Genomic DNA, 24,447 nt, shown 5'->3' with positions numbered 1-24,447 from the left:
GCTGCACAGTGGATTATGAGAGATGCCGTAGGGAAGAGCTTTGAATTAATTTTGCCAAGCTGGGGTTCTTTGCCACACACCCAAAGCACAGAACGCAAGTGCTTTTTCATTCCACCACCACCGGAATGCAGCCACCGCGGCCGGGAATCAAACCTGTGACCTTGTGCTCAGCAGCAGAACTCCATAGCCCCTGGGCTACCAAGGCAGATAATGCAAGAAATATTGAGCAGGACATTTGAAGTACTGTACCTATTTCATACTGCACCATAAAAACAGACAGAAAGGAGGGCATTGACGACACGAGTGCAACCCGAAGTACGAATCACTACTAACTCGCCCAGTTTTCAGTTTTGCTGCATATTTTAAGTTTCATGAATTTTCCAAGCTATTCAGACGAGCATTACATGGCAATTGCATTATATGCAAGTATGCTACAGCTACGCAAGCAGTGCTGTTAAAAGTGATGCTAAATCAGTTTAGACAGATAAACTATTATTCCAAAATACTTCTTTTCATTAATTTTGCAGAAAGAATTTGATTACTAGAAGAGAAAATGAAGGCAAGATTTAAATTTTTAGTATTTCAAGCAGAGACCCCAGTGCCGCTTCGTGTGACGTCACAAATTTCAAAGTATTTTCCAGCATTTGGGCCATTGTGGTGCAGTAAAAATTCTTGAAACCTGCCAAGTTCTATCTTTGGCTCCTTTAGAACACAACGCAGTCTGTATTTACCAATAAGCAATAAACCAAGGCCCAAGCAACCGCAGTCAAAATCCATAACATCATGGGAAGTTGGCGCACAAACTTAATCACCCGACTTATGCTTCCAAGTCTTTTTCTGGCTTGCAAAGCCTCCTTTCATGGTAAGAGTGGCTTTTTGGGCATAACAGAAGCTTAATTTACTAACACAGGTCAGCTTATTTTTCTCTTAGTTGTCCCTTTAATTTTCTGTGTCAAGGTCGCTCAGAGCAGCTTCCAGCACTTGTTTACACCTGGGTCTAACCAGACTAAGAGATGCACTGCTGCCTACGAAAGCTCAAAGGCTATGACACTGAGCCAAACTGAAGAGTTTGACAAATATACAATGCTGTGACCAAAACAGAACTTGATTCCAGACACAATAGGTGAACCGTTCAAGCCCTCACTGGCCACTTCGCTGTGCGCTGCCTGTTGAAGCAGGACCAGCTCTGCTTCGGTCTGAGGTCGGGGCTCGCTGGCCTGCAGGCGCGCCTCCAGCCGTTTGTACATCTCGCCCAGGGCCACCAATTCCTTCTGCAGGGACTCCACCTGCTGCCGGTAGCTGCTGCTCATGGCAGCCCGACTGCGCGCCGTCTCCAGCTCCATGTCCATTTCCATGCGAAGGCTGGCATTTTGGTCCACTTCCTGCCAAACACCAGTGCGAAGGGGCACCATTTCACAGGCAAGACTCCTCAGGAAGTGCCAGGAATGCTATTCTGGACATAGTCAAATTCCGCCACATTGTCAAATTCTGCAATGGTGACACTTTGGGCCAATAAGAGAGGCCACAGCGGCCTTCTCGGCCAATCAGAGTATACAAGATGGCGGAATTTGACAATGTCCAGAATAGCACCCCTGGTTAAAATTAAATTGGGTTGCACAGTGAGTTTGAGAGATGCCACAGTGGGGAGTTTTGGATTAATTTTTCACCTCTAAGGGTTCTTTAGTATGCACTTAAATCTAAGTACACAAGGAAGTTTTTTGCCTTTCACCCGCATTGAATTGTGGTCGCCGTGGCTAGGAATCAAACCCACAACCATGTGCTCAGCAGCACAACGCGGGGGCTATGGAAGTGCCAGGAAGCAGACGTACTGGGCAAGGGAAGACTACAAGCAGTGGTCTTATTGTCCATCGAAAGCTGCGTTTGAGGGAACTTGTGAGCAGGGAAATGCGGATCTGCCACCTTTCTTCCACACTTCTTCCACCCTTGTGAGTGCCAGGTGTTTCCACCTGCTGTGTGCCAGAGGTTCTCCCAAAAGGCATCCAATTTTTGGTGGGCTTTGGATTCAAATTATGTTTACTGGTGCCGGTATGCTGCTGAACATTTTCCCAAAATTTCTTGATCTCAATATTCATAGAAGACTTAATAATTATGCTAATTAATAACTTGGCCTCTTCAGTGCTATCATTGTGAATCTAACAAATCTCGTAATCAATACTGCAGTCCTTCAAATCGGAGTGCGTAAGAAGCTCTTGAATTTCTGCATCACTCAAAAAGTGCACAGGCTTTCTTGTGCTGGTCCGTAATGCTGGAAAACAAAAGACCAGAGTTCAGAGATGGAAACAAGCAAGACCAACAGATAAAACGCAGGTCGTGTCACTTGACATATGCAAAAGAAAGCTGGCATGCAATTTCAGTTTAACCAACTTCTGTGCAGACAGCGTGACCAGTACAAGGGGGTTTCATGTTTGTGAATAATCTTGGGTAAGGCAATGAATGAGTTGAAATTGTGACACAACTTGATTTGGGTATGGCACTTGAAGTTCTCAAATGGCAGTCAAATTATTTCTTTACTTCACAAGCTTAGTAATTAGTGATAACTTGCAACAGGGAGATTAGAGCTTGACATAATGAATGGTTGTACGATCATACGTAATGCCGATACCATTTATTTTCTCAATGACCCACTACTGGGCGATTCCATGAGAGATCAAACATGCATGTCCACTCGATATTTTTGTTTTGTCCGTTTTTTTATTTCATGTAGGAATATTCAAACTGTGCGGAACTGAAAATTTTATTCCTGAAAAGCGTTCCGAGCAAGCTAAAGAAATATTTGAAGGTGGTGGCGCGAGCAACTTTTTATTACTTAACAATATTTTCAGATTTCACGGTCTAATTAAATGTAAACTAAAAACTTAGCGTCGAAACATTTTTCTGCTCATTTTAATACGCTTCACAGTAAATTAGTTCCATGCATTTTTTTTATGCTGTTCACCAACGAAAAACATGTAAAAAAATTCCAAACATGGCCCAAATAAAAAGAATTTTACAACTTTAATGCGTCTTGGTGCATTTTCTATTTTACATAGAAACTTGAAAAAAGTGTCACACATACAACATTCTCTTTGCAACATTTATGCAAAATATCATCTTCCTACATGAAACACAAGAGAAGAAAAAAAATAGTTAAACAAGCTTTCTAAAAAAAAAAAAAGAAAGAAGAACGTTAGTACCAATTTTCGAAAAAATTTTGGGCCTAAGTCCGCTTATGTCGGGCAAAATGCGGGTGCGATAATATGTTTTCCGATATGCTTTATCCACAAAATATAAGGGGCCAAAGTGGGCCGTGTTGAGCATGCTGGCTTTAGTGCCGCAATGTCTCGTTCCGGTTTGTTAACATTTACTCTCTTAGAAAAAGAAAAGGCAGCGGTTGCCACAATTGAAGGAAGATTTACCTGGGATTTTTATTGTGGCAAGAACAGAGAACGTATTTTTGCTTTCTTTTCTTGGACGCAAGAGAGAACAAACTCACGGCACTACTTGTGGTGCTCGAACAAATTTATTGCGTGTCCTTTGCAGTTGGTATTTAAAAGGGTTTAATCACCGCCAACTGGCTGGTGGCAGTTCTCGCAACGGACAGCGCATGTCCGCTTGACTGATCGCGGGCACACGTCCACACATGCCAGGACTGAATTCCAGGCACACGCGGCACTGACTTCCACTCCACTGACTTCTGTTGACGATGCTCCTTGACGGCTGCAACAGGCGCATGAAGCAGGGCCACATTCTTGAGGTTGCCGCTAAGTTGGGAGACCATCTCATGTGCCAACTCAATTGATGCGGCGCCTCCAGACCTCAGGTTGTGCAGGGAAGCTTGGTGTTTAAGGAGTCCACCCACACCGTCACAGGTATTCTTCCCATGCGCGGTAGCGGGAAATATCCACCTCGCAGATATATACTTTGAATGGCAGAACTCATACAGTTGGTACCTATTTATAACATGGCTCGCTGCACCATCGCTGACATATGTTACGCGACAGTAGACGGGTGCTTTTTCATCCAACGCTTCGTGCACCCTGCCTAGGGCACAGCAGGCGTGCGCTGAGTCCTGATGCATGTCATTGCTTTTGACAGCAAAGCTGTGTGTTGCTTTCCTTGTTGTGGCGACACAGGTGGAAATGGAGATTTGTTTCTTGTGCCAATGGTACGATTGTGTTTCATTTGAGAAAAGGACTGTCCAGTTTTCCGCACCATCAGAATGCAGAACAATGCTTCCGCACTGTTTGCACTTCTTTGCCTCATGAACAGCCATGGCTTGAGTGCGGCATGTGTAGTCATCAGGCATCCATTTGGTCACCCATTTGCCGAGCTCTTTCACAAAAAGGGTTGGCGACGACGTCTTCTTGATTAAGTGACCACTTTCTCAAACAGCAAATGTGACCTCGTCCTCGTCGACCATTTCCAGACTGGCCAAAGTGAGGCTTTCACTCCATGGGCAACACTTGCATTCACCTAACATACAATCTGTGGTTGGGGAGTAGCAAAAGAATAATGCCTTCATGCCTTCCAATGAGATTGCCATGCCGGTTACGTTCTCAAGCGTGGAGACACAAAGAGACACATCAGACGCATCAGCGCAATAAACGCAAGCCTCTTGCTGTGGTGCGAGCAGCACACATTTTTGGATGCATGCTGTAAAACTTTGACAGGGCGATGGCACTTTCAAGGTGAGCTACTCATCTGGAACATCTCGCGGATAGAACATGTCATAAACCCCTTTGAGACATTCTCTGGCTCTGGCCGTTCGTGATGACTAACACAACGTCCTTGTTCGAGACACAAAGTCCGAGAGCACCCAAGTTCTTCTTTGGTGAAGTAGTCGAGCGCAGCTTGTACATCCGATGGGCTTAACCTTGACCTCGTGTTCGGATCAAAATCTGACAACATTCCATGCTTCTCGTGCCAATTCGGGGCCTTTCTGAGCATATATGTTGTGACAGCTGGGACTGCCTCTCAAATGCATTTGTTTTCAACTTCTGGTGGCATAATGGTTAAGAGACTGAGACACTCTTGATAGGACCTTGAAGCCTCGTACGCTTGCTTCAAGCTATTTAACCAGCCAGCGCATGCATGACATTCTGTCACAGACAGTTCAGGTGTACTGATGCTTTCGTATGCAGCGCTGAAAGTTGACCGCATCTTCGTCCCCACGACATTTTTAATCTCGGCCCATTTTCTTGTTCTGCAAGATTGCCTGCTGCGCTTGTGAATGCAAGATGGTGGCTTCAATGATGAAACATTAGAAGAAATGGGGATGTACCTGTTTAAGTTGTCAATCGCTTCTTCCTGAAGAAATGCCTCGTCTGCTTCATTGTGGTTGTCACTAGATGAAGACAGGATTTCCTGGAGGCACGTAAAGCAGTGCTGGCAGACCTCGTCGGTGTCTCAAATATCCTCAGCCTCTGGTAGTAGCTTCCACAGGGAGGCAACATCCGAAACGTTAACGCAACAAACATTTTTTTAGTGATCTTCTTCTTGTGAACGCATAAATAATCGGCACAGATTACTTGGACCGGGCTATGAGTTGCATGCATTGCGTGTATAGTGAATAGCTAGACCAAACGTTTGTACTGAACAGCACTGCACTCTTTCTGTCACTTTTTCTGCACCGCTGTCGTGACTGAGCCTCCAGAATGTCTCACGGTTTCATGTTTTATGAACAAGGCCGTCTAAAGCTTTTCGCTGTGAAAACATGTGGGCTGCACTCGTTATCGAAGGACAATGTCCGTCTGGCGCCACCAGTAACCTCTGCTGTTTTTGGCATGGGAAAGTGCATCAGCAAGGTGCTGACAAAATATCATAAATTAGGCAACTTCGGCAGCCTTTGGCTCAATCTTGCCGCACTGCACTTTTTTGGACAGCTGAAACGCAGAGGTGAAGGTCGAGGTAAGACAGGAAGATGTTATCTGTGAGCGACGTGGAAAACCTGTGATAATGGGAAACAAAATAAACGGCTCGTGAAATGACTCGGGTAAGTTTTTAGAAAGGCACAGCGTGAGTCGCACGCGTTGGTGCCGAATAAGGTTCCAGTATCCATTGCACGTGGGGGATGGGGAACAGGCAGTGAAGTAGCACCTCCATAATGGCGCACCTGCTGATTATGGAAGCGTTCCCTCACCTACGGTTTAGCCTGCCTTGGCGCGGCATACAGGTAATTTACTGCATGCACCAGGCAGATTTCGGCAAGCTCAGCCGCAACATGCACTTGCGGTGTCTTCCATGCCGTTGACAAGTGAATAATGGAGGCGTAAGTGCGATGCCCACAGAGGTTGTAGGCTAAAAATTCAGTATTCGTTAGCACTTTAGAGAGCGCCAGCGCCCACCCCCCCAATCCCTGCACGTGCTAAACACAAATAAAATCTGACAATACACTTTTGTTGAAACCAAGCTGCCAGAGCAAAGTTCTGAAACAGCAAAGAAATTAGAACTATATATGCGAGAATGCAACTGATTGACAACCAGCAAAAGTACTGATGCCAGCACACTCAACATGGGCCGCTTTGGCCCGTTATATTTTGTGAATAAAGCAAATGAGGAAACATATTATCGCACCCACGTTTTGCACGACATCAGCGGACTTCCATCCAAAACTTTTTCGGAAATTGGAACCGGAGCTTTTTTTTTCCTTATTTTTTGAAAAAAGTTTTTTTGAAAGAACTTGTTTATTTAACTATTCTTTTTTTCTTTTGTGTTTCACATAGGAAGACAATAGTATTTTGCATATATGTTGCAAAGAGAACATTCTATGTTTGGCACTTTTTAACGTTTCTATGTAAAGCAGAAAACGCGCCAAGACGCATCAGTTACAACATTTTTCTCATTTAGGCCTTGTTCGGAATTTTTAAATTTTTTTTTCATTAGTGGACAGCATAAAGAAACGCATGGAACTAATTTACTGTGAAGCATATTAAAATGAGCAGGAAGGCTTTTTGACACAATGGTTTTAGTTTGCATTTAATTTGGCCATGAAACCGGAAAATATTGTGGTAAGTAATAGGAGGACGCTCGCATCGCCACTTTCAAATAATTTTTTTGGCTTGCTGGGAACGCTTTTCAGGTATAAAATTTTCGGTTCCGTGCAGTTTGAATATTCCTAGATGACACATAAAAAAAACAGACAAAACAAAAATATCAAGCGGACATGCATGTTTGATCTCTTGTGGAATCACCCTACTATTAGTTTCTTTTACATAAGCTCTTTTAGAACCAATGTTCCTGCACACGCCCACTGTACGGGCAAAGGCACCATACGCGAGCTCAAGTCCGAGACACGAAGGTGGACGAGAGGAAAGCGTGCACATACCCAGCGGTGGTCTCGGAGAGAACAGGCCTGTGCTCTTGTCATGAGCAGCTGACAGCAGCTACGCCGCGATGCGAGCACCCCCACCGCAAACCCTATCGAGTGGAGTACCACTGCCGACAACCGTGACGAGTGGAAAGGGGGAGAGGTGTCGGGACGACAGAACAGGTGAATGCCCACACAGTGGTGCCGGGGCATACCTCAATCCCCACAAATATTAGATTTTAGAAATTAATACAATTACAGAAACAAACATGAAACACAGAAATATGTGTCCAAAAGCATTTACATGTCAAATGGTAAAGAGCAAGAAGGACTGGTTCGAGAAAGCTTTACAGGGTAACGAGGTCTTTAAGCATTAAAGTGCTCCAGGCCAGCACCCATAACTAACCACAAACCTTGAAAGGCTAATTGGCAAAATTGTGTTCGTGATTGTATTGGCTCTTACTGCATGAATTCTGAGATGTCCGTTGTTGCTTGGAAGCTTGGTCAGCAAAATCCCTTCCCCTGTTCTTGATGATCCTGGATGGTTGTTACAGAAATGCAGCACTATAGCAAAACCAAACTCAAATTATGGAGCTTCACATCCTAAAGCAATATACAGGCTATGAGGGATGCCCCATGGCGGGAGGTTCCAGATGAATTTCTACCACCTGGGGTTCTTTAACGTGCACCTATACCTAATCACACAAACTTTTTTGTATTCTGCACCCACTGGAATGTAGCTGCTGCAGCTGGGAATCAACCCCACAAACTTGTGCTCAGCAGCAGAATGCCATAGTTGTTGCTGAGCCACTGTCACAAGCTACACAGCAGAGGCACCGGGAGCGGAGGAGGTTGGACCGGTGGAGCCTTCATGCGGCGGTGCTGCAAATGTGATGGCATGCGATGGCTGGGCTGTGTGCAGCAGGGACAGCTGCCAGCAACGTTGGTTGATTATGTAGTATCATTTCTTTTGTTTCGCATTGCCGAAATACCGCGTGGAAACAAATCCAGACAAATGTGTTGCATTTTTGGGTGCACAAACGGTTATTCAAACGTGACTGAAGCTGATGAGGTCATTCTGTTCCATCTGTTTTCATCGCCGCCTCCCCAGGTGGTACGGCGGAAAGCCTGGATATGTGTGGTCCACAGGCAACGGTACGTTCCGTTTCTTATGCTGTTTTGCTTTTGTGCAATTGTTCAAGCACAAATAAAGGAGCCATTCATATGCAAGACCTTCATGTTCCAAGTAGATTGGGTGTCTTCGCCTCTGGAGGTGTGACGGCTGCGGAGCTTGGGCACTGAAGGCAAACACTAGGATTTCTGGTCTTCATTTTGCCGTCCTCTCAGTTGTTCAGTCCTTTCATTTGGAGTATATTTTCTTTCCTCATGCTCCCCACCTCTCATTGTGTCTGGTACACTACTCTGTGTGCCCTACATTGATGGTGAGCGCCAACGCAGCGGCGTGTTTTATACTCGCCGTCACACCAAGCTGTGTGAAATATACAAAGAGTGAAGGGTGGGCTAGTTGTTAGGAAATTATTATCAGCAACATGTAGCAAAATAAATAAATAAATAAATAAATAAATAAATAGAAAGGAAATGGACAGAGAACAGGAATGTACAGACACATGTGCAATTGGTGCAGCAGACTAAGAAACCCATGAAAGGGAGACATAGGTCTTTCTTTGTGATTCTTATGCTGTTTCATCAATCTACATGATTGAAAATGTTAACGTGCACAGCAAAACAACATAAACTGCTGGAGTTCCACATCTTAGGTTGTTGCGGTGAACTTTGTGGGGTGCACTTGCACTGTGAATTGCTCTAGTTTTTCTGCTTTATACAGGGTTTTCTAGCAGAACCAAATTTGTTTTAAAGTTAGCCTGTGTCAGATAACACAATTCTAACCATTACTCAATGCTAACTCATTACTAAATTACTCAATGAGGAGGCCATTACTTCTACGAGAAATCAAAATGTTCCATTGAAAAATTAAGCTAATTAACTTTTTGATTAATTACTCTATGACACATATTTCGATGTACGAATTATAGCCATTGAGTTCGCACGGCGTATCCACATGAAACAAATTCTCTGGACAGCACCAGTTCCGAGATATATAAATTTTCAAAGTGTCCATTGAAATGCATTGGTGTTCCAGTTACTTTTGTACTTCAATGTATAAAACAGTTTTTTTTTAAAGTAACTGGAACGCCAATGCATTTCGTCAGACACTTTGAAAATTAATATCTCGGAACTGGTGTTGTCCTGAGAATTCGTTCTAAGTGGATACGCCGTGCGAACTCAGAGGCTATAATTCGTACATCGAAATATGTGTCATAAAGTAATTAATTAAAAAGTTAATTGGCATGATTATGTTAATTATTCCATTTAACATTTTGATTTCTCATAGAAGTAATGGCCGCCTCATCAAGTAATTTAGGTCAAAGGTTAGAATTGTGCTATCTGCTATAGGCAATCTAAAAAGTTTCGTGCAGCTAAAAAAACGTCCTACACTACCCGATGCCACGAATGTGACCTGCCTTGTACAAGCAGTGACCTTTCACAAAAATGCATGTTCCATTTCGTCAGACCTTGGAAACTGGAGTGCAAAATCACTGGAAGCGCTGTGTGTGCCTTTGCCCTGTCATCTGCATCACATGCCATTGCTGCTACTGTTGCTGTTAGCGGCACTGTTCGCCAGTGCACAGTTGGCACCTTACGATCGCCACCCAGTGGCGCTGGCAACAATTGTGTGTGTGTGTTCTGGGCTTGGTGAAAGTGGCCAATCTACTCTTGGCAAGTGGTGGCCACTGGCCAGCCAAATGCACTGGCTATTCCTCCAGTCAGAACAGGCAGACAAGGATAAGAAGGGGAAAAAAAAAAAAATGTGTGCACCCACCTTCTGAAGGGTGGCTCTCGCCGACTCCGTGTGGCGCACCTGCTCGGCCATGGACCTGTTCTCCCGAGTCACAAGTTCGTTCTTCATCTGTAACTCCCTGCACCAAGCGCAACGAATATATATACAGTAAACCCTCAGTTGTGCGAACGTCGGTTTATCGAATATTTCAGAATAACGAACTTTTTAAAAATCCCCGGCAGTTTTCTTATAGCTTCTATGCAAGAATGTTTCACTTTAACGAATTTCGGAGCAGTCAATATTTCAGTTTAACGAACTCGCTCAGAGGACCAAGGCTTGCACTCCACTGCAGGCGCAACCGATGCCCGCCCTCATCAAACTGCCACTCCAGCGGCAATGTAACGTCACTGGCGCTACAGCGCCCCTGGGGCAAAGCGGTGGCGCGGAAAACGAATGGCAACGAGGCATGGCCTCCGATATTACCCACACAAAACGAGCAAGCATGCAATCTCGGAGGCCATGAACAAAGTAACATTGCTGGCGCTTACAACGCCGCCAGAGCAAAGCGGCGATCTGTCACACCACAAACCACGTGGTGTGTGTTTTTTTCCGACCGGCTAGCATCAGAAAAAGGTGCACGGCACCTCAAACGAAAAAGTGCAGGGGGTGCCGGGCTGCACCCACCCGCTGCAAGGTTCAAGGGTGCAGTGCACCGCGGCGGCACCTTGCCTTGCACACCGTTCAATCGAGCACGGGGGTGCAGGGTGCACTGCTGCACCTCGGGGAATCGAGGGTCTAGGTGCAGCGCACCGTGAATAGGTGCAGAAGGTGCAGAGAAACTTGGCTGAATCGAATAGACCTTCTTTCTTTCCAGTCTCGTTGGTTCCGCGTGTGCACACAAACGACCCACGTGGTGTGTTTTTCATTGATATGTACAAATTCCATTTTACACATTTCTAACACTATGGATGCCATGTCTTTTGCTCCATGAATTGCACTTCAAACTTTTGACTCTGTATGCCATGTTTTATGTTGGTCTAGTGAATATTCAGTTCAGTGAACTTTCAGTTAAGTGAACTATTTCCTTCGGTCCCTTGAAGTTCATTCAAGTGAGAGTTCACTGTATATATATTGCGAGACAGCTGTTAAACCTCGATGGTTTATTTCGCAGGTCGCGCGCTGAGAACGATGACGCTGGCCATGATGGTGAATATATACAGGTGAAGAAGATGAAGGGGTAAGATAATGCTCACACAATTTCCCCCGTGTGTGGAAGCGGCCAACCTGGCCGCTGGTTATGACGGCAAATGCCGTGTGAAAGGCTTTAAATGCGAAAAATGCACAATCTCTATGGCACGGCAGCGGCCGTCCAAAGGCGGTAGAACTGGAGTTACACGACAGTTAACTGGCGAAGTCTGTTCCCGAACAATGTAGGGTCCGATAAAACGGGACTCAAATTTGTTGCATAAGCCAGGAGCGCAAACTGGGGTCCACAGCAACACTTAGTCTCCAGGGTGGAAGGAAACGACACGGTGGGATGCATCATAGCGATTTTTACGGTCGTGTTGACTGGCATCAGTGTTGAGGCGAGTACCCCGTAGTGCGTTGGACGGTCGTGTTGTATGCGAAAGTGACGAATGGTAGAATGACATCCCAATTGGTGTGGTCAGGGTTGATGTACATTGATATCATGTTGGACAGCGTGCGATGAAAGCACTCTGTGAGACCATTAGTTTGAGGGTGGTAGCTGGAAGTTGTTTTATGGATGGTACTGGACGCACGGAGAACATCGTCAAGAAGTTTAGACAGAAAGGTCCTGCCGCGGTCACTCAAAAAAACACGTGAGGCCCCGTGCCGTAAAAAGATGGTTTCCAAGAAAAAGGCTGCAACCTCCTCTGCGGATCCCAAAGATAGTGCGGCTGTTTCGGCGTACCGTGTCAAGTGGTCGACAGCTGTGACAATCCATCGTTTGCCGCCAGTGGATAAGGGTAGTGGTCCAGAGAGGTCGATACCAACGACTGTGAAAGGAGCTTCAGGACACGGGACAGGTTGGAGCAGTACAGTCGGAGGTGAGGTCAGTCGTTTGTGGTGTTGGCAGAGCTAACAGGAAGCCACGTATTTCGCTACGCTGGTTGCCAGTCCAGGCCAAGAGAAGCGGCTGCGAATTCACTCATGGGTTTTATGGAAACCAAAGTGACCGGCAGTGGGATCGTCGTGAAAGGTTTCCAGTATCTGGGCTCGAAGTGATCGGGGAACGACAGGAACCCAACGGTGTCCTTCGGGATGAAACGCGTACCGGTATAATATCGAATTTTCGATCTTGAAGTTCTTCAACTGCCGACGGAGCTGAGCGTTAGGTGTGCAAGATGATCCGCGTACGCGTTCCATAACGGAGTGGCAGTAGGAGTCACTACATTGGCAAGATGCAAACGTATGAGAATGGCTGGATGGGAGCCGGTCGAGAGCTGCGAGTGAAGAGAATTCAGACGACGCTTCCTGCGGTGTGCTCACGGAAGGTGGTAAGCAAGCAGCGTTTGAAGACGGTGGTAGGGGACAACGAGAGAGAGCATGATGATGAATATATACAGGTGAAGAAGATGAAGGGGTAATATAGTGCTCACAATATATATATATATATATATATATATATATATATATATATATAAACGAGAAGAAAGGGGTTAACTGAGGGTCCCGACTTTTATTAGTCATATCATAAGAAGCCAACAAACACTGACACCAAGGACAACACAGGGGAAATTACTTGTGCTTAATAAATGAAATAGAGGAACGATAAATTAATGGAAATTAAAGTGGATGAAAAAACAACTTGCCGCAGGTGGGAACTGAACCCATGACCTTCGCATTTCGCGTGGTCGTGGGTTCTCCCAGGGTTCTACTAGGACACATAAATACCCAAGAAAGTGGATGGGGAAACAGCGCTGCGGTAGCTCAATCGGTAGAGCATCGCACGCGAAATGCAAAGGTCGTGGGTTTGGTTCCCACCTGCGGCAAGTTGTTTTTTCATCCACTTTAATTTCCATTAATTTATAGTTTCTCTTTTTCATTTATTAAGCACAAGTAATTTCCCCTATGTTGTCCTTGGTGTCAGTGTTTGTTGGCTTCTTATGATATGACTATATATATATATATATATATATATATATATATATATATATATATATATATATATACCTACTGAATCGAAAGGTGAACCGTTGATTGCGATAGCAAAAGCGTAGAGAGCAATACAAAGTAAGGACAGTTGTTTTATCGGCTGTATAAACTTGCAAACATTTGCTTACTGTCTAAATTAACAAGTGTGGTCTCAGAGCGCACAAGCAAACATGAACACGTCACACTCTATGACCGTGGACATTCGCTGTCAAAACGCTGGCATGAGGAAGCATGGCAGCAGCAGTAAGAGAAGCAACCTTTGTGTTGTGTATTGCCTCAATGCAAACTGAGCAGCGAGAATGCAGCATGCACAAGCTGCCGTCGCAACTAGACAGAGCCCCCGACGCAGATCGCTTTCAAGATAAGGTGCGTGCGGCGCAGTTGTTACTGGAGTACAACCCCCCCCCCCCCCCCTCCGTCCCCTCCCCCCAGTGCCATGTACGCGACTGAAGACAGTCGTGTACATGATAATATACAGGTGAGATGGTGGTGAAAAATTTTGGTCTTTTTATATCATAAAGCGAACATTGTTTAAGGCTTTCCGAGAACGCCAGTTTCTGAGAGGTATCAGAACAATAAATCCAAGGCCTGTCGCTGTTTTCGCACAGAGGTAGCACTCTGCAAGAGGTTAAGTTTAACAGCATGTTTACAAGTGTTACTTCCCTGTTTTGTTCATAATAAAGTTGAAGTGCGCATCATCTCTAGTAATGCCAATAAACGCAATGTCGATTTTGCTGCAATGGAACAGAGGCGTTATCTGTCGGTGCTATGGTGGAACGCGTATTTACTGCAGCAGTGATAGGTGATGGGACCATACCGTTGCAAAAAAAAAAAAAAAAAAAAAAAACATTTTTTTGTTGGCACCAGAGTTAACGAACACTTCAGCTTTATTGTGAACAAAACAGGGAAGTAATGCTCGCAAACATGCTATGAAATTGAACGTCTTGCAAATGCTACCTCTGAGTGAAATTGGAGTGGAAATCAGCCAGCACAGCTTGCTACCACAAAGATACTAATCAGATCAGATTGGTTGGACTCTTGGCTTGCATAAACCTCGTGGTCAGATGCACAAATAAAATACACCAAGCTTAGCTGAAAGCCAGATTGAAGGATGTTTAAGCACTCTGTAATACTTGAGGGCTTTTAAAAGCCTTGAAGACAGAAGTTTCACATTCAAGGGTTTTCAAGGACCACTACGAACCCTGTAGATGTCACCGAGGTAATTGTAGCAACCACACAGAGTTTTAATTAACTGCGTTAAGATCGCTTCATAACAGACAACAGGCACCCCTAGCGATGGGCTGTGTAGCTGCAAGATAAGGTCGCTATGAAATATGCTATGCTTTTGAAGCAGTACTTTGTTTTGAGTTAAACCAAGTCTGGGTTCTCAGGCACTTCCAGTGAGCTGTAATTGTATTGCTTTTTCCAGTTTCAGAATAGAAAGCATAGATTTTCGCGAGTTGTTTCGGGTGCACTCGTCTGTACTTTGTATTTTGCACACAGAATTTAGCACCAAGTCTCCTCTCTAGCTCCATTATCCTTACAAATATTTTTCATGTGATGTAAAACTTTGTTGGAATTGGCCTTCAATGTTCCTCATTCGAGATGGCAATAACCGAGTAGCCGTGCACAGCTGCCCCCGATGAGAACATGGCATACAAGAGTTAATGCTAGATCTTCTTCAAACCACATTTTTAATGAAACCCTCATGCCTACACAAGAATACACAGGGAGCACTCTTAACATGGCAGAGCTGTTCCAAAACATAATATTCAAATTTCTATATAACAAACATGGAAGTAAATTATTGAATATAACAAAATAAATACAAAACTTAGTTGGTCATGCCTTATTTCAAGCCTCCTACTATAACGAAATAAAAAATGCGGGATTCAATGTGTATTGGTTATAGCGAAGCAAATTTTTGCCTGCACGTGCCTCAAACCCCAAACTCGACAGGACCCAAGCGGTAGACTGGAGGCAGTTACAAACCAAGACCTTCCCCAACCCCGTCCATCTCAGGAGGATATATCCAGACATCTATTCAGACGATAACTGCAAAGTATGCGGCAGGGCTCACGTATCTCTTAGACATATTCTCTGGGAATGTGAGGTTATATGCAGAGAAAATGCAGTTTCCTCAGATGAAGCTGCGGCGCGGTGGACTGCCGCGTTGCACCGCTGAAACCTCCAAGATCAACTATGGGCCATCCAGCAAGCCCGTGAGGCGGCGAGGAGACAGGATCTCCGGACCTCCTCGGGGGCGGCCTAGGCCCAAGCCACGAATTTGCCGGATTTTCAATAAGGTTGTTACCACCACCACCTGCCTCAACATACATGAAGGGTATGTGTGTGTGTGCTGCATATGTCTTTTTGTTTATCCCTCTTTCGTGCTATTCTTGTTTTGACATCAAAATACATATTACGGTACCAAAAATGTCAGTCGCTGACCGATTTATTTAGATGGACATTTTTTTTTGCACCTGTGTGATCCCTGTGACACCGCTACCTATGCCAGCATCAATGTTTAATGGCAAACCACAAAATACTGGATGTCGCACGGTACTCCAGGTATGAACCACACATGCGATGCCCCAGACATGGCAGCCATGAGCAAAGTTGCTGCTATGTCTACTGGAATGAAACCCCAACTTTGGTTGCAGACTCCTAACGAAGCGGGGCTGGTTAGGCTAAGCAGTGCAGCTGGTGGAGTGGCTGGGAACAAGCTGTTGCAGAATGCTGCCGCCATATGTTCGCACTGGCAGACCTTATTGGCGATCAAGCATGAGATAAGATGCACGGGCTGGACTTACGGCTGTACTAGTGAAGTAAGGATCCACGTGCGGTCCCCTCTGTGTCCGAAAAGTGTGTTGGTGGCGTGTGTGTTTTTATGTTTGCACTCGTGGGCCTTATGGAGATCAAGCGTGACCTCAGATGCATGAGTAGATTGATGGCCAGAGTAGTGGAATATGAATCAACACATGCTCCCCTCCGCGTCTGAAAAATCTGTTGGCGGTGTGCTCATTTGTGTGCACATTGGAGCAAAGTGTTATCACATTCCACCAACAAGAAAACTGAAGTACAAAGTGCATATTTTTTTAACGAGGAAATTATTCAAGTGGCAGATAAAGTAAAGTACCTCAGCGTCAGAATTACTGATACACTGCACTGAACTGTGCATGTGGATAATATAACAAGCAAGGCCATGCAGATGCTGTACTTCTTTCAGGGGAATTTCAAGCATGCACCACAGTCATTAAAAGAGACATCGTATGTTACTAATATAATGCCCACATTTGAGTATGCATCCGTAGCATGGGATTTGTATACCGAAATCCTTACAGACAAACTAGAAAGGGTTCAGAAGTGCTCCGCAAGATTCATCACAGGCAAATATAATTTTTGTGTTAGAAGCTGCGACATCGTAGATGGTCTCAGCTGGAAACCACTGGCATCGTGTCGAAAGATGCTTTGCCTAAACTTTTGTTTCAGATCTACCACCAAACAGGCATTGATAACAAATATTTGAAAGCACCACATTATATTTACAGCAGGAGGGACCATAGTAAAAAAAAATATGTAAGTACATAAGATTAACGCATCTAAATATGCCTTTTTCCTTCACACGATTGATGAAGAGAATGCTTTACCCTGGGAAATTGTTGATGGCCCCAATTTTCTAAACAGTGTTGAAAATATGCTTTAAAACATGTTATTATTCTTTATCTTCTTTCATAACTTTCTTCAAGAGCAATGTTATAGTAGTGGCTATTTTGTATATATTGCAACGTTTGCATGTCACTTTCCTTCAATTTTGCAAGCAATGTAACTGTACAATAATGCCCTCTTGGTGCTGAGGGCAATCCTAATAAATAGATAAATAAATAAATAAATAAATAAATAAATAAATAAATCATGCGCGAGATCAGATGCACAGGCTAGACTGATGGCTGTAGTGTCGCAGTATGAATCCCCACGCGGTCCCCTCCGCATCAGAAAATTCTGTCGACGGCATGTAACTTTTGGCCAGCAGCTTGGTTTGGTTGGACTGCAGTCGGCAAGCCAACGTGTCAACCCACGCAATAGCACCAATCACCCAGTTGCATGTTCGCGGCGATGCAGAGCACATGTATATGTAATTTATTGTTCCCGTGCCTCGTATCGGCACAGCAAGATGTCGACGGGTCATCAACATCTGCAGGAAACTGTTTGCTGGCCCTCGGAGGCACACTGCTTACGTTCTTTTGGCATAGACCTGACTGAGATTTTTTTTCCCATTGATGTCTACATATATGCTGATAGCAAATATTGGGTATAACGAAGGTATTATCGTGTCCAATGCAACTTTGTTATAGCACGGTTTGACTGTAAACCAATTTCACCACATTCAGAGGGCAGGTAAAGCAGCCCTATCAGTGCCATGACAGTAGCCTTTGCCTTCTTTTACTTGATGATGATGATGTATGGCGTTTTATGGCGCAAGGGCCAGGTATGGCCAAAGAGCGCCATGTCTGTGGTAGTGGGTTTGCAGTGTAACTATGATTACTATGAAATTGGTGTGACGTGGCTGTAAAGGGGCCTTAAAATATACGCTCTAAAGTGCGTAAAATCTGTATAATAAAATTATGGCTATGACGTATGAGTTGTACTATGAACATTTAGATGAACTTAAAAAGAATGATACGATAGGTAAAATATATCAGATTATAAGAAATGCTAGAGCACTACTGCCTCCTTAGAGCCCTTGAAACACAAGGGCCTGGAGGCATGTGCTATGCAAAACAATTATCGCAGTGGCATCCTCTGGAGAGAGGAGGCGCTACGAATGCATGGGACTAATAACATGTAAGACCACATCTCTGAAGAAACCTAGGACTGTGTCTGTATTAAAAAGCGGTTCTGGACCAAGAAACATTGCAGGATGAAGAGGAATGTGCTGTTGGTATGCTAAGGAAAAATGTCTCTTTCTCTCAGATTCGGCTTCCCGACACTCCAGGAGGACGTGGAGTACGGTCAACCTCTCCCCGCATCTACCACAGGTTGGAGGCTCACTTCCGGTGAGTAGAAAGTTATGGGTGCCAAATGTGTGTCCTATTCTTAGACGACAGAATAGGACATCTGTTCGGCGTGATTTTGTTACAGAGGGCCAGAATCATAACTGTGGTTTTATCAGGTGAAGCTTATTATCCGTTTCCGTGTCCCACATGTGTTGCCAGTGATCTCACAGCCTCCTTCGCAAGAAAGGCCTCAGATCTGTGATGGGCACCCCAGCGGTAGGGTTAACAGCTTGCGATGCGATTGACGTGGCCATCTCGTCCGCCAGAACGTTACCCTCAATGCTCCTGTGGCCAGGCACCCAGCATATAATGATACGCTGGTTAGATATGTACGCTTTAGACAAGACAGTGTAGAGTTCATTAAGTACAGGATTTTTGTGTGTATAGATTGACATCAAGGCCTTCACGACGCTTAGGGAGTCTGTATAAATCGCTGCTCTTGGAAGTTTTGATTTTCTTATATGGTTCACAGTAGACAGTAATGCGTAGGCCTCGGCCGTAAAGATACTTGTTTCCGGATGCAGTACATTAGATTCTGAGAAGGATGGGTCGACAGCAGCATAGGACACCCCGACATTTGACTTCGAAGCGTCTGTGTAGAACTCTGCACAGGAGTGCTTGTGCTGGAGTTCAAGGAAATGCATTTGGATTTCGATCTCTGGTGCGTGTTTTGTTACTTCTAAAAAAGATATGTCACATTCTACGACCTGCCACTCCCAAGGTGGTAACAACTTGGTTGGATGCATTATGCGAAGCTCGAGGAGTGTGATATGCATTTCATGACTAAGCTCCCTCACACGAAGCGAGAAAGGCTGTCTTACAGAGGGTCGATTCTGAAAAAGTGTAAAACACGTCATATCGTTAACAGTGGTAAAACATGGATGCTGATGATTGGATTGTATTTTCAGGAAATATGTAAGACTGATGTAAGTTCTCTGTAGATGGAGAGACCATTCATTTGATTCCGCATATAAGCTTTCAATCGGGCTTGTTCTGAAAGCGCCAGTGGGTAAGCGGATACCTAGATGGTGAACAGGATCTAGCATATTTAGCGCGCTTGGGGAGGCAGAGTTATATACTAAGGCACCATAATCCAATCGAGACCGAATTAGGCTCTTGTATAGATTCATTAAACACTTCCTGTCACTACCCCATGTAGTCTGGGATAGAAGTTTCATTAGGTTCATTGTTTTTAGACATTTTTCTTTCAGATATTTAATGTGTGGAATGAAAGTGAGTCTATAGTCAAGTATAATACCTAGGAATTTGTGCTCGTTGTTGATAGGTATTTGTTGTCCACACAGTTTTAAGCAAGGATCCGGGACCAGGCCTCTTTTTCTTGTAAAGAGAACACAAGAGCTTTTTTGGGGGTTGATTTTGAATCCATTTTGGTCTGCCCACTTGGACAGCTTGTTCAAGCCATGCTGTACTTGTCTCTCGCACACTGCGAGGTTACAGGATTTGGAAGCTATTTGAATATCGTCCACATAGACAGAGTAAAAAATGGCAGGTGGCAATGAAGCACGAAGAGAGTTCATCTTCACGATAAAGAGCGTGCAGCTGAGCACACCTCCTTGAGGTACACCAGTTTCTTGTGTAAAAGGACGTGAGAGAACATTGCCGACTTTTACCCGGAAGGTACGAGTGGACAAATAGTTTTCAATTAGGATTAGCATATTACCATGGATTCCCATTTCTGACAGGTCTCTCAAGATTCCGTGGCGCCACGTTGTGTCGTATGCTTTCTCCATATCGAGGAATATGGATAGAAAAAACTGTTCGTGTACAAATGCGTCACGGATGTTTGCTTCAATACGTACAAGGTGATCAGTTGTGGAGCGCCCTTCCCTGAAGCCACACTGAAAGGGATCAAGCATTTGGTTTAATTCCAGGAAATGTATGAGTCGCCGATTAATCATTTTTTCAAATACCTTACAAAGGCAACTTGTGAGGGCTATCGGGCGGTAACTTGCCACTGAAGAAGGGTCTTTGCCTTGTTTCAAAACAGGGACGACAACGGCTTCTTTCCATGCGGTGGGAAGGTATCCTACAGCCCAAATGGTGTTGAAAAGTGCGAGTAGTGTAACGTGGGTGTCAGTGTGCAAGTGTTTGATCATTTCATACATTATTCTGTCAGATCCCGGTGCAGCGCTCTTGCATGCACTCAAGGCAGCTCTCAACTCGGCAATGCTAAAAGGACGGTTGTATGGTTCATTCTGGCGAGATTTTCTGATGAATGGCTTACATTCTTCTATTTGTTTGAATTTGAGAAAGGATTGTGAATAATTTGTTGAGTTGACACGCTCTCAAAATGCTCCCCAAGTGAGTCGGCCTGGTCTTGCAGGGTATCGCCTTGTGTGTTTACTAAAGGGAGTGAATATGTTTGTCGCCCTCTTATCCTATTAACCTTATTCCAGACTTTGGCCTCATCTGCATACGAGTTGATGCCCGATAAAAACTTCTGCCAACTCTCTCGTCTGGCCTGTCGGCGGGTTCGCCTGCTTTGAGATTTTACTTTTTTAACCCTTTCGCTGTCACTGACGTACCGGTACGTCATCGCGCTTCCCCCCCACGGTGTCAATGACGTACCGGTACGTTCTCTATCGTGCGTTCAAAATTTCGCGCCTGAGCGCAAAAACAGGCGCTCCTGGATTGGCCACGCCATCTGTTGACTCTTTCTACAAGTTCGTATATTCGCTCGTGGCCACGATTCGCTCCGACCTGTGTTAACCCATGTATTGAAGAGTACGGTGCGACTGCCACTCCCCACTTTCTCTTTGCTGAGTTGCGCCGTGGCTCCGCGTTCGCTGGATCATGCGTCGCGCGCGTGTGGTTATGGGTTCAAGGGTTGTTCTGCGGTCTCCGCTGGCTTGAAGGTTTTTATTTTTCTTCTGTTGGTGTGTCTGCTACGGCGCGTCAAGTTCAGGCGCACATGCCGTTGCCTCTCCAAAAGGGGTGACTCGATTGCTGCTTTCGCTCTCTCGCCGCACCCTCGCTTCCGACTTGCAGCAGTAAACGTAAAGCCCTTCGAACTTTGTTTAGCCTTTTTTCATCTCCCTCTGTCTTCTTGATCACGCAACGTCCCATTTCTCTCCGTTGCGCGGGCGACTGAAAGCGCATCCTCCCTGCGCGCGGTTACTTTCGGATGGCTCGGCGCGCGGGACCTTCGTCTGCTCATGGGAGCGGTGGCTGAATTCCGATTCAGAATACGAGCCGAGCTCGGATTCGGACTCGGACAAAGTCGCTTGAGACGAAGAGGGTTCCGCATCGTCAGATTCGGATGTTGAACAGATTTTATAGTCAGGCTGATGATGATGATGATGTTTACTAACAACAGCTGCAGAACACTGAAATGTGCATATTGCATTGACTATGTTATTTGTATACCAATCATAATCAAAAATAAATTGCTATGTTCATTCCCTGTTATGCTCGTTCCCTGAAACCAAGCCGACACTGGGGGTGCGTCACGGCCAGAAACGTCCGACAGCGAAAGGGTTAAAGTTGATAAGATTCTCCGCAGTGGGAGAAGCGCTTAGCAACCCCCACGCTTTGTTCTGTTTCTTACGGGCGATCCTGCATTCATCGTTCCACCACGGGACGCGCCGTTTGCGAGCCAAGCCACTTACTTCAGATATGCATTTAGATGCGGCATCTATAATGAATGCTGTAAAGTACTCCACAGCAGCATCGATTTCTAATGAAGACATATCAGCCCACGAGATACTAGTAAGAGTTCAGAATTTCTCCCAGTCAGCTGTCTCAATCTTGCACCTAGGAGCCTGTGGTGGATATTCGTTTTCATTAAGTGTTCTTAATAGGATGGGGAAGTGGTCGCTTCCGTAAGGATTGTTCGCAATTTCCCATTCGAGTTCAGGCAGTATAGACGGGGAGACTCTGCTGGAGATCAATTGAAGAAAAGGTTTTGTTTGCAAGACAGTAATATGTGGATTTCCTCTTATTGAGAAGGCACGCACCAGAAGAAAAAAGGAACTGTTCAACAAGACGACCTCGCGCATCTATACGAGAGTCGCCCCACAGGGAGCTGTGCGCATTGAAATCGCCAAGAACAACTTAATGTTCTGGCAGTTGATCTATATAGGACTGAAAATCGTGTTTGTTTAATTTGTAATGTGGGGGTATGTAAAGGGAGCTAATGGTGATGAGTTTGTTTAGGAGAACAGCTCGAACCGTCACTGCTTCAAGAGGGGTTTGTAGCTGTGAAAGTTGACACGCAATGCTTTTATGGATAACAATGGCGACACCACCCGATGGTGCGACAGCATCATCGCGATCTTTGCGAAAAGTTGTATACTGTCGGAGAAAGTTTGCGTGCTTTGATTGTAAGTGTGTTTCCTGTAAACACAGCACTTTTGGATTGTGTTTGTGGATTAGTTCTTGAGCATCATCAAGGTTTTTAAGGAGACCTCTGACGTTCCATTGAATTATCTGTGTATCCATATTGGAAACAAATAAGTGCTGTGTGTACGGAAACAGGTATTAATTAGAGAGATTTCAGAGATTAGATTACAGAGCTCTTTCGAGGCCCTGTAACCGGGGTCTTGCCCTTTCTGGAGCGTTCGAGGGAGCCTCGCTGCTCCTTAGGCATTTGGTGCGCCTTCAGGACAGGTGTAGTGTCCATTGCCTCTAGTGAGGCTCCAGACACGTGCTGTTGAGAGCGAGAGGTTACCAGAGAGGGTCCCGCCTCGGAGGGCAAGACCTCTGCGCCCACCAGCCCGGAGGTCGATGGGGCTCCCTGAGGGATTTGACTGCGCCGACTGTTGCCAGCGCTGGAAGGGGCCGGGAAGGTTGGGGCAGCCTCGGCTGCGCCCACCTTCGGGGTCGATGGTCCCTTCTGCTTGGTTGGCGAAGCAGCGCTAGCTGCAACCACCGTGGGGGCAGATGGCGTAACTGCCGACTCACTGCGTGTGGGTCGGACAGCCGCCGGAAGCCGTTGTGACGCTGCTTCCTGACGCGCCACTTCGGCAAAGCTTTTCTTTGGCAGGTATGCTACCTGCCTGCGTGCCTCTTTGAACGATATATTTTCCTTAACTTTGATTGTGAATATTTCTTTTTCTTTTTTCCATGATGGACAGGACCGCGAGTACGCGGCGTGTTCCCCATCACAGTTCACGCAGTGTGGAGCATTCTCGCAATTGTCAGATGGGTGTTCTTGGGCACTACATTTTGCGCAAGTCTGGCGGCCTCGGCAGTTCTGTGAACTGTGGCCAAATCTTTGACACTTAAAGCATCGGAGAGGATTGGGAATGTACGGTCTGACTCGGATCTTTATGTAGCCAGCTTCAATGGTCTCAGGTAGCATACTTGATGCAAAAGTTAGAATTAGGTGCTTTGTCTCAATCTCCTTGCCATCGCGCCTGATCTTTATTTTCTTGACATTGGTCACATTTTGATCGCTCCGGCCCTCCAGTAGTTCGGCTTCAGTCAGTTCCATCAGATCGGCATCGGAAACGACTCCGCGGGTGGTGTTCATTGTGCGGTGCGGTGTGACCGTCACTGGAAGACTCCCGAAAGATATTAGATTAGAGAGTTTCTCGTACTGTGTCTTATCACGCAGTTCTAACAGGAGGTCGCCACTTGCCAACTTAGAGACTTTATAACCTGGGCCAAAAGCTTCACTAAGTGTCTTCGCAACAAGAAAAGGTGAGATCATTCTCGCTGCCTTTTCTTTTTTCTCTGAATGTACAACATGAAATCTTGGAAAATTGTTATTATTTTGGCCAAAAATCTTGAAAACTTCTTCGGTGCGCCCTCGTTTATGAGGGCAATCAGGAAGTGTTGGAAAAGAACTTGCCATAGGTATATGTAAAATTCGGCAGCACCGCCAGCCACCCACCATGGAGCCCAACAAGGGGACGCTGCAGGACCGCGAAAAGACGGCCTGCATGCGCCAGCTGTACGACACTACTATAACCAAATCTGTTATAACCAAGGTTGGCTATCCCACACAAGGTTAACCCTTGCCGCCGAGGAGAATGAAGTAAATGGAAGAGAGGAGAAGACAGGAAAGGTCAAAAAGTAAGAGA

At 45.3% G+C, this 24,447-nt stretch overlaps 1 protein-coding gene across 1 annotated transcript in view; it reads right to left on the bottom strand.

The window, feature by feature from the left end:
• The window catches only part of Tsc1 (tuberous sclerosis 1 protein hamartin), a 106,894-nt gene that overhangs the window by 13,984 nt on the left and 68,463 nt on the right, over positions 1-24,447 (bottom strand). Inside the window, exons 16-17 of the mRNA XM_050195503.2 lie at positions 10,209-10,305; positions 1,145-1,382 (exon numbers count right to left, since the gene is read on the bottom strand). Coding sequence (XP_050051460.1) covers positions 1,145-1,382; positions 10,209-10,305 — 335 coding nt within the window. The remainder of the gene's footprint in view (positions 1-1,144; positions 1,383-10,208; positions 10,306-24,447) is intronic.

The sequence above is a fragment of the Dermacentor andersoni genome, chromosome 1, assembly GCF_023375885.2.
Source record: "Dermacentor andersoni chromosome 1, qqDerAnde1_hic_scaffold, whole genome shotgun sequence".
NCBI lineage: Eukaryota > Metazoa > Arthropoda > Arachnida > Ixodida > Ixodidae > Dermacentor > Dermacentor andersoni.
Note: the sequence above shows the minus strand (reverse complement) of the source record. Positions and strands in the feature narration are given on the sequence as shown.